The sequence below is a fragment of the Penicillium taxi genome (genome assembly GCF_028828555.1).
Source record: "Penicillium taxi strain IBT 34144 chromosome Unknown utg000001l_segment0_segment0, whole genome shotgun sequence".
NCBI classification, from domain to species: domain Eukaryota; kingdom Fungi; phylum Ascomycota; class Eurotiomycetes; order Eurotiales; family Aspergillaceae; genus Penicillium; species Penicillium taxi.
The window spans coordinates 3,275,579-3,290,563 of record NW_026643203.1 but is presented as its reverse complement, the minus strand read 5'-3'; the positions used below and the strand labels follow the sequence as shown (position 1 = coordinate 3,290,563).

At 44.9% G+C, this 14,985-nt stretch overlaps 4 protein-coding genes across 4 annotated transcripts; 1 reads left to right on the top strand and 3 right to left on the bottom strand.

Annotated features, from left to right (window-relative positions):
* Positions 1-346: 346 nt before the first annotated feature.
* On the bottom strand, positions 347-1,279 carry N7495_001186 (uncharacterized protein; the record flags this gene model as incomplete). The annotated part of the gene is made up of 1 exon (XM_057203856.1): positions 347-1,279. The coding sequence occupies one exon, from the start codon at positions 1,277-1,279 to the stop codon at positions 347-349; it is 933 nt and encodes a 310-aa protein (XP_057067929.1).
* A 2,990-nt stretch (positions 1,280-4,269) lies between these two features.
* Positions 4,270-6,073, top strand: N7495_001185 (sugar porter family MFS transporter; the record flags this gene model as incomplete). The annotated part of the gene is made up of 2 exons (XM_057203855.1): positions 4,270-5,599; positions 5,658-6,073. The coding sequence occupies 2 exons, from the start codon at positions 4,270-4,272 to the stop codon at positions 6,071-6,073; spliced, it is 1,746 nt and encodes a 581-aa protein (XP_057067928.1).
* Positions 6,074-7,942: 1,869 nt separating this feature from the next.
* Positions 7,943-8,626, bottom strand: N7495_001184 (M24 family metallopeptidase; the record flags this gene model as incomplete). The annotated part of the gene is made up of 1 exon (XM_057203854.1): positions 7,943-8,626. The coding sequence occupies one exon, from the start codon at positions 8,624-8,626 to the stop codon at positions 7,943-7,945; it is 684 nt and encodes a 227-aa protein (XP_057067927.1).
* Positions 8,627-10,111: 1,485 nt separating this feature from the next.
* N7495_001183 (uncharacterized protein) lies at positions 10,112-12,247 on the bottom strand (the record flags this gene model as incomplete). Its single annotated transcript, XM_057203853.1, has 3 exons — positions 10,112-11,742; positions 11,791-12,003; positions 12,205-12,247. 3 exons carry the CDS (start codon positions 12,245-12,247, stop codon positions 10,112-10,114), a joined length of 1,887 nt encoding a protein of 628 aa, XP_057067926.1.
* Positions 12,248-14,985: the final 2,738 nt, after the last annotated feature.

The following is a 14,985-nucleotide window of genomic DNA, read 5'->3' as shown; positions in this document are numbered from 1 at the left end:
TCTACGAGTATCTGGAAGCAAAGATATGGAATATATTGTCCGCTATTGTAAGTTTTCAGTTAGGTTTACTCTCCATAACCTTAATTTAACATCTATCTCGAATGTGAATTATAAAGGCTATACTACAAAATTCACACTTATTACCTCAATTGATGACATCTTTGTCCAAAACATCCTACAATATTCTCTCGTCATTAATACTTCATTCAGGGGCATAGGGGCTCCCGAGGTTCGGTTGGAATCAATATCCACTAGGTAAGCATAGTCCACCTATACACTAGATGGAGGCCAAAAAGCTGGTAAACCCAACATTCCAAGGTTGGAAGGTTGTATAGGAAAAATTCCCTCATATTAAAATAGTACCATCTAGTATTCCTAGAGGCCATTCCAGCCACTCGCTCCACGAGGGACCCAAATATTGGAAAACGGATCTAATGAGAAATTGACCGCCGTCTTGAAACATCCACGATTGCCGTCCGGTATGAACAAGGGCTCCATAATATGCCAGTATTACCAAAGCTTCCCCGTGCCGTGCCGATAGTAGGTCAACATATTCACGGGGAACAAGTACAGGCCACGCCGTCAGAGCTGTAAAACCTCCACTGTAGAAACTATTCGCCTTGACTATTGTCATCACAGAATGTAGCGCTTGAATAGCCTGTTTGTATATCTCCTGATTAGACGCCTCTGTCTCGGAGGTCTGGATGCGTTCAAGTAAGATACGACAATTCGGTCCTAGCTCGGCATCCATCGGAGGAAGCCGAGAGCCCAGCTCCAATAGGGGTTGAAGGGTGGTATTCTGGCAAATAATTGACCATCTTCCCTCGGAAGCGATTGTGCGAACGCCCCGATGTAGTCGTACGTACTGCAAGAAACGATCTAGGAACGCCTCGAAGCTATCTTCACGAAAGACCAGCGTGTCGCAAAGCATGTGCAGACCCAGAAATGCAGCAAATACAAATACAGACACACAATTCTGGTCATTAATATGGGGAGATTGCAAGTTGTACTGATTTAGCGCATGCATCTGAAGTTGAGCCGCATGATTTCGATAAAAATCGCGGCGTTCGGGCTTAACAATGCTTAGATGCAAAGCACTATAAGCAAGCATTTCGTTCATGAGATAAGGCGCATCTAGACCGAAGGATAGCAATTCGGCAAAGAAAAATCCAGTGGTCGTAGCGTTGTCAGTCCACGTGGAAAGTTCCGAGATCCCGTTATGGAGAAGTTCAACATGAAGCATATTGACCGGGCCATTCTCGGTCATGTGAGCCGACATTGTGGGTGAATCCAGAGCAGGTGATCCAGTAGCACTATTCAAGCTAGTGCTTCGGGCGCCTCGCGGCAAAGGATCGCTCACAAATTCACATTTCCGGTCCGAGGATATGCAATTGGAGCAAATCGGTCTTTGTTCATCACACTAAGACTTAGCGAAGTCAGCGGAAACATTCTGTTGATCATGGGTCTTACCCAGGTGTGATTTTCAGGGCCATGCCTTCATGTGGCGGCGTTTGCATTCCCTACAGCCGTGGCGAGACTTTTTGTGTGTCCTGCGCGGCATACTGCCAATTGATCCGGAAAAAACAGGATTTGCGAAGTTTTTAGTATATTGCAAGGCTACTCCCTCGAGAATAGTCAGATATGAAGCCGATCTGCCGATTCGTGTGATTTTGTGAAACTGATCTAACTTCGATGATCAATCGAGTTTGCGGTAGGTACGAATGTGGTATGCACAGACCATTTCTCCACTTGGGTTCATATTATTGGATGATATTAATGACAGGTCATAGTCAGCACCTGGGGATAGTTAATACTAAATTTACCTTGTAGATAGAATAGTTATATGAGGAGCTGTCATAGTTGAAATAGTTATTGAAATATTTAGCTACATAGCATGTATAGTTCCATGAAAGTTCAGGGCTATCATGAATTCATAAAAACAATTCCCACATGGTCTATCTAAGGTGCTTTGTTAGGCTCTTAAATTTTTGAAAAACATCCGGGGAAAAGTATTAAACGAGATGTGATACTCCGCACTAGCTCGGGTCCAGAACTGTCAAAACACATGGAGTTAAGGGTCTCAAGAGAGTTGATCACACCGGGGACTCAAATCGGTTAGGTATTATCCCCAGCTTAACCCCGGATGACTAAACAGAGTATGGGGTGATGAGATTGCGGAGAAAGGAGGATTAAAATTTCCTAGTTACTCTAATCTAGTTGGATTGAACATTTTGCTCAAGCATGATAAATCAAAGTCATAATATACTCGACACTTACCAACTACATTATGTCCGTCGTTCAGCTAATGTGGAATGCCAAGAATGAGCAATATTGGCTTTCATGACTCGTGCTGACCACGTTCCATGGTTGGGCAGCCAAGGCGCCTTGTCCCGGATGCTTAGCTGATAATTAACATGCTACTTGATATTTACTCCTCTTAATCAGGAGGTCCAAGCCACTGACTTAAGTGAGTAGGAGAGGAGTCTCCCCACCATTCATCTCATCGCGGCTAATATTCGGTACTCCCCAAAGCCACGGACAGTTCCAGCCTATTCTTTGATTGGCTAAGAGGGCTGACAAGAACTGGCGGTCCAAGATTTCACGGGAAACCGGCATTTAAGAGACTCGGTTAACCGATTAAGCAATCATTATGTATGTTCTATAATAGGTGGTGCTTAGGTCTAAAGTTCCCCAGATCTCCAGATTTTCCCAGATTTCCTGCCCCAGTATTTTGTCTCACCGGTAGTCTGGAACTGGCAAGGTGTATTAAGTATATGAAAAAGTGACCGATCTCCAGATTTCAGATATCTAGACCCCATAGAAAATAAGTAAATAGTCGGGCAACGCGTCAACCCCGTTCCCCGTTCCCGTTCTCCGTTTCTTCCCCCGTGTTCCCCCGTCTCGGTTGAGTCGGTTCCCCGAGTAAGACTCCATAGTGGGTTTTTACCCTAAGACCTAGTCACTTAATTAGATGCCGACACTTTCAACGGCCATGATCCGAAAAATCATCCCATCCCCAGACTATAAGCCTCGTGACGAAGGAATCTTCGTTCCTGATTGCCATCTTGGTTTCTCAAGTCGTATGAGTCAACAACCCGACCTAGATCGGATCCTTCCGATCTAAACATAATTTTCTCCAAATAATTTCTGGAGGTTCACTCCTTCCTTTACGCCCCCACTATGAGGGAGAAAACTTACTTCGCTGGTCATCAAGTGGGACTGTGTTATCGCGCACTGAGATGATGCATCCACAATTAGCCCTGAACTTTTTCGTTTTTTTTTTTTTTTTTTTTTTTTTTCACTTTTCCCCTTTTTTCAAATCACATGGTCTAGGGCTTAGCCATGTTTCCTGGCCCCTTTTTAGAAAGACCTTTGTTTATAGAAAAGGAAGAAGGAATACAAAGTACGATGTACTAGGCACTCTACCACAACCCTGTTGCCTTCCCTTTTTGGCCCCTCAATGTAGACATTATCTATTAACTAGATACCTAAGTACTCACTCAAAAGCATATTTCAAGGTTGAGATAATGCTCTGACTGGACTGGACAATATGTGCGTCAAGCGGGGTAGACACCTAGCCCCCGGGGTTGCATTGCAATTGAGCTGCATGGCTTGCTCGCCGTCGTACTTCACCATAAGCACTAACCCCGGAGACATGGATCATAGACGTGTTAGGGAAAGGATTTTATCGTAGTCGCAGAGCCAATAGTAGCAGTTCCCGGAATGAAGGCTTGTTTGTTACCAAGCTCAGCGCCAGACTTTGACACACAATTGACTATTTTGGGACCCAAAAGATTCTGTGGCGCTCGCTAGCTTCCGAATGTTTTATATTATGTGTTTCGCACGCCCGGAGTATACCATTGCCGATGCTGGTTTCTTGCCGACACTAGCCAACTATCGACCTAGTACACTCGTTGGTTCGAGGCTGGCATATGGATTTACTCTGGGCGGGGTCCCCCACATGGTATAGTAAGCCATGGGATTGGGGCAACTAACACAAATCATGTGCTTTACCAGATTTTCATGGTCTGGGGGAACATGGAGTCTGGAGTACGCATGCCCTCGGTAGTCTGATCCAGGACGCTAGCCCTAGAAAGAAAATAACGCGGGAAAAAAAGGATAGAAAAAGGACAGGAAAAAGGGTTATAAAGCCCTATATAAGGTGCTGCATCCTGCCCCCGAAGACCAGGGTTTCTCAGATTGTGATTCACATCTTGTGTTTTCTTCCTCTACCCTTTCCCATATCATCTCCATCATATTTTGCTCAAGATGGTGGCGGTAACCAGCCAGTCCGTCGTTGGCCGTGCCAATGCGGAAAAAGCCCACGGTCTCGTGGGTATGCTGAAGAACCCCTATGTCTTCATGACTTGTTGCTTTGCTTCCCTAGGATGTATTATGTACGGTTACGATCAAGGTGTGATGAGTCCTGTGCTGGTCATGGAGAACTTTGAAAACCACTTCCCTGAGTTCATGGGATCTACCACTCAAGGTTGGCTGGTCTCAGCTCTGGAGCTGGGTGCATGGCTCGGTGCTTTGATCAACGGTGTCCTCGCAGATCGCATCTCTCGAAAATACGCTATGAAAGTTGCTGTCATCATCTTCACTCTCGGTACTAGTCTGCAGTCCGGTGCTCAGACCCCCGCCTACTTGTTCGCCGGTCGTGTCATCGGTGGTATCGGTATCGGAATGTTCAGTATGGTTATTCCCCTTTACCAGGCCGAGATCGCTCCCCCAGAGCTCCGTGGATCTCTCGTCTCCCTTCAGCAATTATCTATCACCATCGGTACTGCCATTGCCTTCTGGCTTGACTACGGCATGCAGTATGTTGGCGGTGTCCACTGCAATCCCGAAGGCATCGACAACCCATTCCTTGCCGATGGAACCTACAACGCTGCCGCGAACCACGGACACACCTGCTTGGGTCAAAAAACTATTGCATGGCGTCTGCCCCTGGCCCTGCAGATCATCCCTGCTTGGGTCCTGTTCTTCGGCATGTTCTTCCTCCCCTTCTCTCCTCGTTGGTTGATGATGAAGCACCGTGAAGAAGAAGCAATTGCTTCTCTTTCTAAGCTGCGCCGTCTCTCTCCAAATGACCCTCTTCTCCGGGCTGAGTTCCTTGAGATCAAGGCTGCTGTCATGTTCGACGAAGAGACCGAACGCGAGGCCGTCGGCTCTGGCGGCCGCTTGGCCCCATGGAAGTCCCTCTTTGCACCCAACATGCTCAAGCGTCTGGGTCTTGGATGCTTCATGATGATCTTCCAGCAGTTCACTGGTATTAACGCCATTCTGTACTATGCTCCTCAAATCTTTGCTAGTTTCGGATTCTCATCTACTACCCAAACTCTTCTGGCTACTGGTGTGACCGGTATTTTGCAGATCATCTTCACCCTGCCTGCTGTGCTCTACCTCGACAAATTCGGACGTAAGACTTTCCTGATTACCGGTGCTATTGGCATGTTCTGTTGTCACATTGTTGTTGCCGCCGTTGAGGGTACATACGAGAACTACTGGGACCTTAATGAGGGATTGTACAAAGCACAGGGCTGGGTCGCCATTGCTTTCATCTGGCTCTTTGCCATCAACTTTGCTTACTCTTGGGGTATGTTTCTTCCACTCTCTTTCTTCATTTTCAAGATTATTAACCGCCAACTCTATAGGTCCCGTCACATGGGTTCTGGCCCAGGAGATCTTCCCCAACAGCCAGCGCTCGCGCGGTGTCGCCATCGTCGCCTCTACCAACTGGATGTTCAACTTCGTCATCGGACTGACCACCAAGGACATGCTGAAGTCCATGAAGTACGGAACCTACATTTTCTTTGCAATCTTCAGTGCTGGTGGTGGTATCTTTGTCTGGTATTTCGCCCCAGAGACCAAGGACAAGACCTTAGAGGAGCTGGATGTCTTCTTCGGTGGCAGTGAGAGTGGTATTGCTGAGGCCGATCGTCTCCGCATGCAGAGAATCAATGAGGAGCTTGGTCTGGCTGGTGTGGAGAATGTTGGGGACCTGAAGACAGCTCTTGTCCATGAGCCCATTGGCGAGCATCATGAGGTCATTGACTCCGAAAAGAACTGAGTCAAGCGCTGTTTTTTATTCGCATTTGATGCCATCATGGAACACGAGCGATAATTATTTATGAATGTTGTATGTAATTAGTTTGTTGAGATAAGATTGTATTCAATACACTCTCAAAATTTAATGTCTTTTTCTGATGAATATTTCCAGTATAATTTTCAAATGTGATGCCGAGCCAGTAGTTCAAGTAGTATGACCACGGTACAAAAAAGATGAAAATAAGAATGAAAAAAAAAAAAAATCAGAAACCAGAACCCTTGGAAGGATTAATCTCGGACATAGTGAATAGAAATTAGAGTGGCAATTTTTTGAGGGAGAGATTGAGACATCGCTATTCACGCTTCCGGCAAATCTTGCAGAAGATTATTCACTTTCGTACTGTAAAGCCATACTCGATTAACAACAATGCAACATTGCTATTTGATTCAAAACTTCAAATCAATCGCTCAAGAGAGACCAACTCAATTCATAGGCTTGTCCTTGTCTATACTGTAATTCCTTTACATAACGATACTGCCTATAACGATTTTTCCCCTACTATGATTATCGCTAAATTTCATAGTTATACAAAGGTTCTTAATCAGCCAAATTCACGAAATTGTCTGCTAAAATATCTCACAAAACGCCTTCCACAACATGTCAGCCTATCTTCTTCGCACAGAAACCCCTTCTACGAGCCCATAAGTGTACAAGTGCTTCCCGCACCCATGAGGAAGCTAGAGAGTGGTTCTTTAGCCAATTTAAACACCCTGTCTCACCATTTATCTCTTAGATCTTTTCAAAATGATACAAGTACCTTGATGATATTGTTAAACAGGATTTTAAAAAAGAACCGCCTTCATCGAGAGAACTGGTCAGAGCTTGAGGAAGCGCTTTTCACGTGGATATAATAAGCTAAAGAGTAGATGGACATCTCAGGATCAGTTATTCGAGAGGAAGCAGCTTTTCTGGGAAAGGCATCTTGTAACGGCGTGGGACATTACAGGAGATATTTACAGGAATACTCTACAGAATGAGACCCTTGTAATTGAGAAAGGAAGTGGGAATTGACTAACGGCCCGGGATCATCCAAGTCAGTGATGAGCAATTGACCTTGGGACGATAATGAATATCGGTTTCAATGGAACTCTTGAAGGGCTCCTTCAAGGATTAATAGATGTATTGGCTTCAACATATTATTGGTCCACGTTCAACCACATTTCCTTATATCTTCTCTGTCGAGGGCCAATTATACAATTCCTCTCCCCGTTTACGGATCCATAACTAGGTACCGTACGTTGCTATTACTTTAAGAGAGCACTTGAGCTAGATCAATATAGATCAATATCAATATCCATACCTTCAAATTTCAGCAGTTAAGTCTGATATCACTAAAGATATGAATCATCTATGAGATCATTATTCAGTCATTCACAGCCCTATAGAAATCCATCAATTCATAGATCTATAATATAAAGAAGTTATAGATAAAACTTAGTCAATTAAAGAGATAGTTTTATTGCAAATCTAAGGCTCAAGCTAGGATGATGATGTGTAAGAAGAGGATATTTGACAGATCATTGAAGAGCAGGCGCTAGTTACATCATAACAAGCGCTAGAGCTACAAGTACTCTATTTATATAAAGAAAAGTATGAGGCGACCCTAACCGGATTAGGGCTCTCCACAGGTAGGAAGCAGAGATCAAGGCAGAGTTAGTTCAAAATGGACAGCAGAAGGATATTAGGAGCTTTTTGTAAGGGGTTTAGATAGTAGATTACAAGTTCCTGGCTTTAACGATATCCTGGGTATAATGATACAATCCTCTTGCCAATGATGTATATATTGTTATGTAAAGGAATTACATTACTATATGAGACTGACTATATATGTCAATCGACTGTCAGGAGTTGCTCATAGAAAGCACCATATTTATGAACACGATCACGAAGATGAATTTCCAGAATCCAATGCCGCTTGAATCCATCCCGGCCAGCCGTGTTCATAGTGGATTTATTTCCCTTGGCGACGTATAGAGAGATTCTATCCTGAGGGATTCTCTCATGGGGAAAATGTCCAACCAGATGCCCAGCAATATCGGCACCGAAATCCCAGCCATCCTGCGTAGCAGCTTCGCACGCAATATCATATAGCTGTTCACCAGACATGTCAGGATTTTCCCTGTACTTTGCCTTGACGGATTTCCAGATGGGTTCAAGTGCGTCCCGGAGCTTTAACTTGTGCTCATCGGTTCCGAGAACATAGGTGCGTCCGAAATCAGCTTCCCATTTTTCGAAAACTGGACCCAGGTCAACTACTAGGATGTCGTTTTCTTCAATCACACGATCTGGAGGGTTTTCTGAGAAGGGCATCAAGGTATTTGGACCGCTGCGAATGACTCGCTTGTGCCAGTGAGTCTTGATGCCGTACCGGTCAAATCCCAGTTGGTAGATTTCTTCGTTCAAGGTCTTTTCAGTGATACCAGGACGGATGAGATCGCGCTCGATCTCTTCAAAGAGCGCCACGGCTTTATCTTGGGCATCCATGAGGTTGGCTGCCCTCTGGCTTTCAGTCATGATGTCTCCCATGGTAGAATGGTATAAATTTTGTATAATGATTGAATGATTGGTGATACAGAGCAGTCCTCTTAGGATACTAGATAGCCAGGTAAGATGCCTGTAAAAGGAGTATATATTCGAATTGAAAAACCAATATGAGTCAGTAATGAGGGGAATCCTCGTAAGTACACCTATGTACTGTTTTTCCTCTGCCGACTCTTGGCGTTCCCCTTCCGTATTAGTGCTCACCTCCTCGCTGCTTTTGCTTACTGAGTAGAACTGAGCACGCCCGGGAATTGATAGGGGCACCCCAATTATTAGCCCTTGAAGTAAATCCCATACGAGCGGATCACCCCAAACACCATAGTAAACTCGAAAAAATTAAATATCATATCTCAAAAACCATGACTCCGATAAGATCCAAGTATTCGGTGACATAACGATAAGGTTCCTCATGAAGAATGAATTCAATTTAAGTAAATTAGATGAATAAATTATAGCGGTACCATGAGTTACGATGCAGTTTATCTATTTTAGCTTTAACTACACTTCACTTAACGATTTCCTAATTTTACGTATATTGCATTAACTAGAAATAATCCAAATTCAATATTTAAAATGATTTCAACTTCTGATTGTTGAGATATGCTATTCGAGTTTACTATGGTGTATAGGGTTGATCCGCTCGTATGGGATTTACTTCAAGGGCTATTATGTTTTTGATGGGGTGGGTGGCTGACATAAGCTTGGTTTTGGGGTGTAGTAAAAATTTTGGGGTGGCTGTATCAATTCCCACGGATACAGACAGCCATTTACCCTGATCATCCAGGCTGATTCAATGCAAACCATGCAAACATAGCAGGTTGAATGGGCAATCTGCCAACAGTCTCTCTGTCGGGAGCGACACTCGCTCGTTGAACACAGTAGGTACGCTTGTACGTACGTGTTGCTGGAGTTGTAAAGTGTGTCTTATTCCAGTCTATCTATTCCTGAACTAAAAGAGACTCCTCTGCCCCACTTGGGGCTGGCCGGTCCAATTAGGAGTGAGAGTATCCGTCCAATCAGAACGGATACCTCAACTCCCATTGTACCAACACCCTCTTTGTATCTTCGGTTTCATTACTGCAGAGCACCTTGGGCTTTTCAGCGTATTTGTCCCGAACCAGATTGCTTTGTAAGGCTCTATCGACACCGTGCCCATCTCTAATATACGAAGATGACTGGCTATGAGATCATGATACCTCAGCCTCACTCTCCAAACCCGCTACTCACAAATTTTGTTCTATAATCCTAAGTTTCCGTGGTAACGCGTGTATCGACTAAAATGTTCTTTAATCCCCGTGGCTGGATCCATGGTCGAGTATCCGGGATTTCTGGTCACTGAAGCTGTTTAGTATATACATGTACCAGCTTTGGTATTTTATAGTATTTGGTTCGGTCATTGGTGAATAGAATCAATGAATATATATTGATGATTCGTCGCTCCCATCTTTTGAATGAGTACTATGATCTTATCCTAGCCCTCACCCGCATGTAAATTCGCTTCACCTTATTAAGCTTGCCATAATGATGTCGGAGGCTGCTGAGAGAGTTGACGGTCTCAAGGGTTGATTTGTGGTCTGATCCGAGCGCTTTCTCGTACCCAGCTAGCGCCCGCATATACATCTGCTCGGCCTCGTCCAGCTTGCCTTGATCACTATATAGAAGCCCGAGATTGTTGACGCTGTCAAGGGTCGATGTGTGGTCTGGTCCGAGCGCTTTCTCGTACCCAGCTAGCGCCCGCATATACATCTGCTCGGCCTCGTCCAGCTTGCCTTGATCACGATATAGGTTGCCGAGATTGTTGACGGTCAGAAGGGTCGATGTGTGGTCTGATCCGAGCGCTTTCTCCTTCCCAGCTAGCGCCCGCATATACATCTGCTCGGCCTCGTCCAGCTTGCCTTGATCACTATATAGGTTGCCGAGATTGTTGACGGTCAGAAGGGTCGATGTGTGGTCTGATCCGAGCGCTTTCTCCTTCCCAGCTAGCGCCCGCATATACATCTGCTCGGCCTCGTCCAGCTTGCCTTGATCACTATATAGGTTGCCGAGATTGTTGACGGTCTCAAGGGTCGATGTGTGGTCTGATCCGAGCGCTTTCTCGCACCCAGCTAGCGCCCGCATATACATTTGCTCGGCCTCGTCCAGCTTGCCTTGATCACGATATAGGTTGCCGAGATTATGGACGCTGCCAAGGGTCCATGTGTGGTCTGGTCCGAGCGCTTTCTCGTACCCAGCTAGCGCCCGCATATACATCTGCTCGGCCTCGTCCAGCTTGCCTTGATCACTATATAGAAGCCCGAGATTGTTGACGGTCAGAAGGGTCGATGTGTGGTCTGACCCGAGCGCTTTCTCGTACCCAGCTAGCGCCCGCATATACATCTTCTCGGCAGTAGTAAGCTGAATTTGATCTTGAAGCAATTGTGAAGTAAATAATAATTGATCAAGTTGATCGGGTGTAGGATCATAGATCGCTTCGAGAAACTGTTGATTTGCTAGTCGTGTTGCGTGACTAGTTAAGCGGGAAAAAACTACATTTCCCAAAAAATCTGTGTCGAATTCTCTCGTAGTCGCATTAACGCAATCTATAGCAAACCAGTAATACTGTGTGTTGATAACCTTATTAAGCGCGGCTAACGTCCAGTCATGAACGCAGTTATGCATACTCCATAATCCTGATGATGAATCAACTTCTAGAAAGTACCAATCAGTTAAGACCCTCATGACTCCCCGGAAAGATAAATCGTCTGTGAGCATGTTATATAGCCATTCTGGAGACCTTTCTGTTAGACCTTCCGAAAAAAGCTCATACCAAAGGCCCTGGTTACCAAAATAGGCCAAGAGTTTGAGTAGCTTTGCCGCATCTAGGTCTTTTTTCTTTAGAGAGTCGTATGAGATATCCCATGTCGTATAGAGTGTGTGTTCACGATAATCCTGGAGCTCAGTAGGGCGATAGGGATCAATGTTCCAGCGTTTTTCATATTCTTGTAGGTAACGCTTGAAGGTAAGAGGAATGTGTTGAAGATACGTCCCAGCAGTAGCTAAAGCGAGAGGAAGACCTCCAAGTCGCTCTGCGAGGAGCTTTGCATAAGGATCTGATAGTACTAGTTAGTTTGTTTTATGAGATAGACTAAGTGACATACCAGTTCGAACATCTAGTCGTTTTGAGCGGGTTTTGAGGATGGCAAGGCTGTCTTCAATGTTTTGAAAAGCTTTAATATTAAGAGTTTTGGTGCGTCCGTTAACAATATGTTGTCGCCGGGTCGTGACGATAATAGCGCCTTGAGAGGCAGGCGGATAGTAGTCACTGATATTGAACTGGTCTGAGTCATCGTCGTAATTGTGAAGGGCTAAAGCTAATCTTGAATTCAGAACTAGCTAGGCACATGCTATTTACAAAATCCTTGAAGAACGTGAACAATTCGGGGTGGAATCGTGAGGTATGCGGTTGGTGGGTCACGTGGTACAACCACGTGATAGTTCACCAGTGTCAAATGGAGGTCGACTACCAAGGAATAGTGGATTCTAGTGGGCAAATGAGAACGCAGTATGCGTACCAAAGTGTGTATGTGTATAGATTGTAGAATGGAGGAATCCCATTGTGGGATTCCAATGCTGACTAAAATAGACTAACTGTAAATGGAATCGGGCCTTTGACACACCCCTTCAGTTTTCACCCCTCCAAGGTGTAAACTGGCCTTAAACATAGGGCCGATTTGGGCTGTTGAATCGCCTCAATTCCCTCTAAAAACGCAGTCTATATCCTGATTTAGGCAGTTGATGCTCTAAATCCTCTGAATCTAGGGGTAAGACCCTAGATTAGAGCAGTTCACTTATATCTTCCAAATTGAGAAGACGAATCCAGGCGTCAAATCTCTGTTTTGGCAAGATTTTCGTGAAGCCATCTGCCACCATAAGCTTTGTTGGGACCCATCTGATCTTAATACGTCCTTCCTGCACCTCCTGGCGTAGCCAGCTGCGGTGTATGTCTATGTGACGTAGCTTGGTCTCAAATGCTCCCTCTTTAGTGAGCAGATCAACTGTTCTCTGGTTGTCGCAGTCGAGAGTTATATTGTCGTATTCCATTTCTAGTCCAACATGGACTAGTACTCTCTTCCACCATACCAGTGTTTTGGCTGCGTCCGATAAACCAAGCAATTCTGCTTCGGTAGTGGACGTCGTCACCGTCTTTTGTTTAGACGCCTTCCAATCTATAGGGCCGCCGAAGAGCATGCATATCATGCCTGCAGAGCTCTTACGGTCTTTATGGTCACCATAAGATGCGTCACTGGCGATGGTTAGTGCCGATGTGCCTATAGATTGGTGGGTTGCGTTGTTGGTCTGATCCTTATTTCGGCCGAAATCAGGGTTAGAGGTGTCATCAGAATGGTGTCCTAAACCATATCTAAGTGCTCTGTTCTTGGTGTGGAACAGATAAGTGATTGTCCTATCTGCCGCAGCAGAATGCTGCGGACCTGGGTTCTGCAGGAATTGGGCTAGTTTAGTAGCTGGTTTGGCTACATCAGGCCTGGTTACAGTAGCTGCATACTATATTGAACCAATCTTTTCCTGGTAGAGTTTGATCGCATCAGGCGACGCAGTTCCTTCATATGGTAAGAGTTCTTCAATTGGCATTGGTGTAGCCACTGATGGTTGGTTATTTAGGCCGAAACGGGCAGCCATACTATCAATATAGCTGTCCTGGCATAGCCAGAGCTTACATTGTTTACGATCGCGTACAATGCGTATGTTCAGGAACCACTCTGCGTCGCCGTGATCAGTCAGTTCCCATGCTTTTTCGAGTTCCGATTCAAGCTGCCTTGCGTATTGAGCTTTTGTCTTATGGCTAGCAATCAGGAAGTCATCAACATAGAAGAATATTATGACTCCGTCGCCTATAAAGACACATGGATCCTCTAGTAACTATGTAAGACCTAGGCCTAACAGGACTCTAGAGGCCTCCTTCTGCCAGAGCTTTGGTGAGACGCGTAATCTATATAGTGCTTTATGGAGGTGCCAAACTTAGCCATTGGTGCTCCTGAAGCCAGAGGGAAGCTCTGTGTAAACCTCCTTATCTTCAAGGAAGCTGTTTAGGAAAGCTGCGACAGCATCTCTTTGACGTATATCTAGATCGAATGTAGCTATTATTGCGAATAGCATGCGTATAGTTTTGATGGCTAGTGTAGCTGAACGTTTCTCTTTAGTAGATATCCACTCTATATCTCCGCGTACGCAGATACGAGCTTTACACTTCAGGAGTAAACCATTCTCATCAAACTTGTAAGCATATACCTATTTCAAGGGCAGAATCTGCTTTAATCTATCGTTTGGCCTTGGGACGACTAAGAATGTGTGCTTTTTAGTAAGACTGTCGATCTCCTTTTACATTGTAGTATTAAACGCATCTTTAAACGCATGCCCTTTTACCTCCTTGAATGTGTTCGGAGGTGGTGGAAGGTCGTCTCTATGCATCTGGCTCGCTGGTTTCTACACCATTCTGGTATAGAATGCATGGTAATAAGCTTTAGATTGTGTCTTAAGCTTATCTGGATCCTTATCTGGCCGCAGCATAAGCTGTGTAAAGTAGGCATCATCTCTCTTGGTTAGATGGCGAATATGTTTACCAGGGATAATGTTCGACTCGTCTAAGTCTAGACCAATCTATCGGAATTATGGTTCACTATCTTGAGTAGTAAATAGGGGCGAATCCCCTTTAGTTGGCTCTATAGGAGCCACCCCCACCCCTTGATTTGGCACTAAGTCTAGCGAATCTGGTGAATTCGGTATGTCGTTAGTTATATTAGGCTCGATTAGGTCTTCTGGGAATGTCCTAGGAATCCAGTCATGTTCTATTGGTGTAGGGTATTGTGGTGTATTTGGTCCAGGATTTCGGCCGAAAAATGGGTTTTCGGCATTGATGGATACACCAGACTGGTTGCTTTTTCTAGTAAATGCGTCAGGTTATTGAACTGATCGAGCATCGAGAGAGAGGATAGGACTATTAGTATCCTGATCAGATAGATATGAATGGTCAACTACTTATGTTTTAGGTAACATCTCCTGTAAATTGGTCTATAGGTGGGTTTGTAGGACTCCAATCTCCCTCTAGAGGACGTCGTCAGCCTCTTCTTTAGTCAGGATAACTGGCTTAGGACCAGAAAAAACAGGCATCTCCACTAGCTTATATGGTATAAAATCAGCTGTATATCGCCTATTCTCGTCGAAAACGATGTCTCTGACTGGCCTGACTTGACCACCCCTTGAATCTGGAAACCAGATTCTCCAGACATTAGATGCCATATATCCAACAAGGAATCCAATCTCTACCCTTCTCAGCA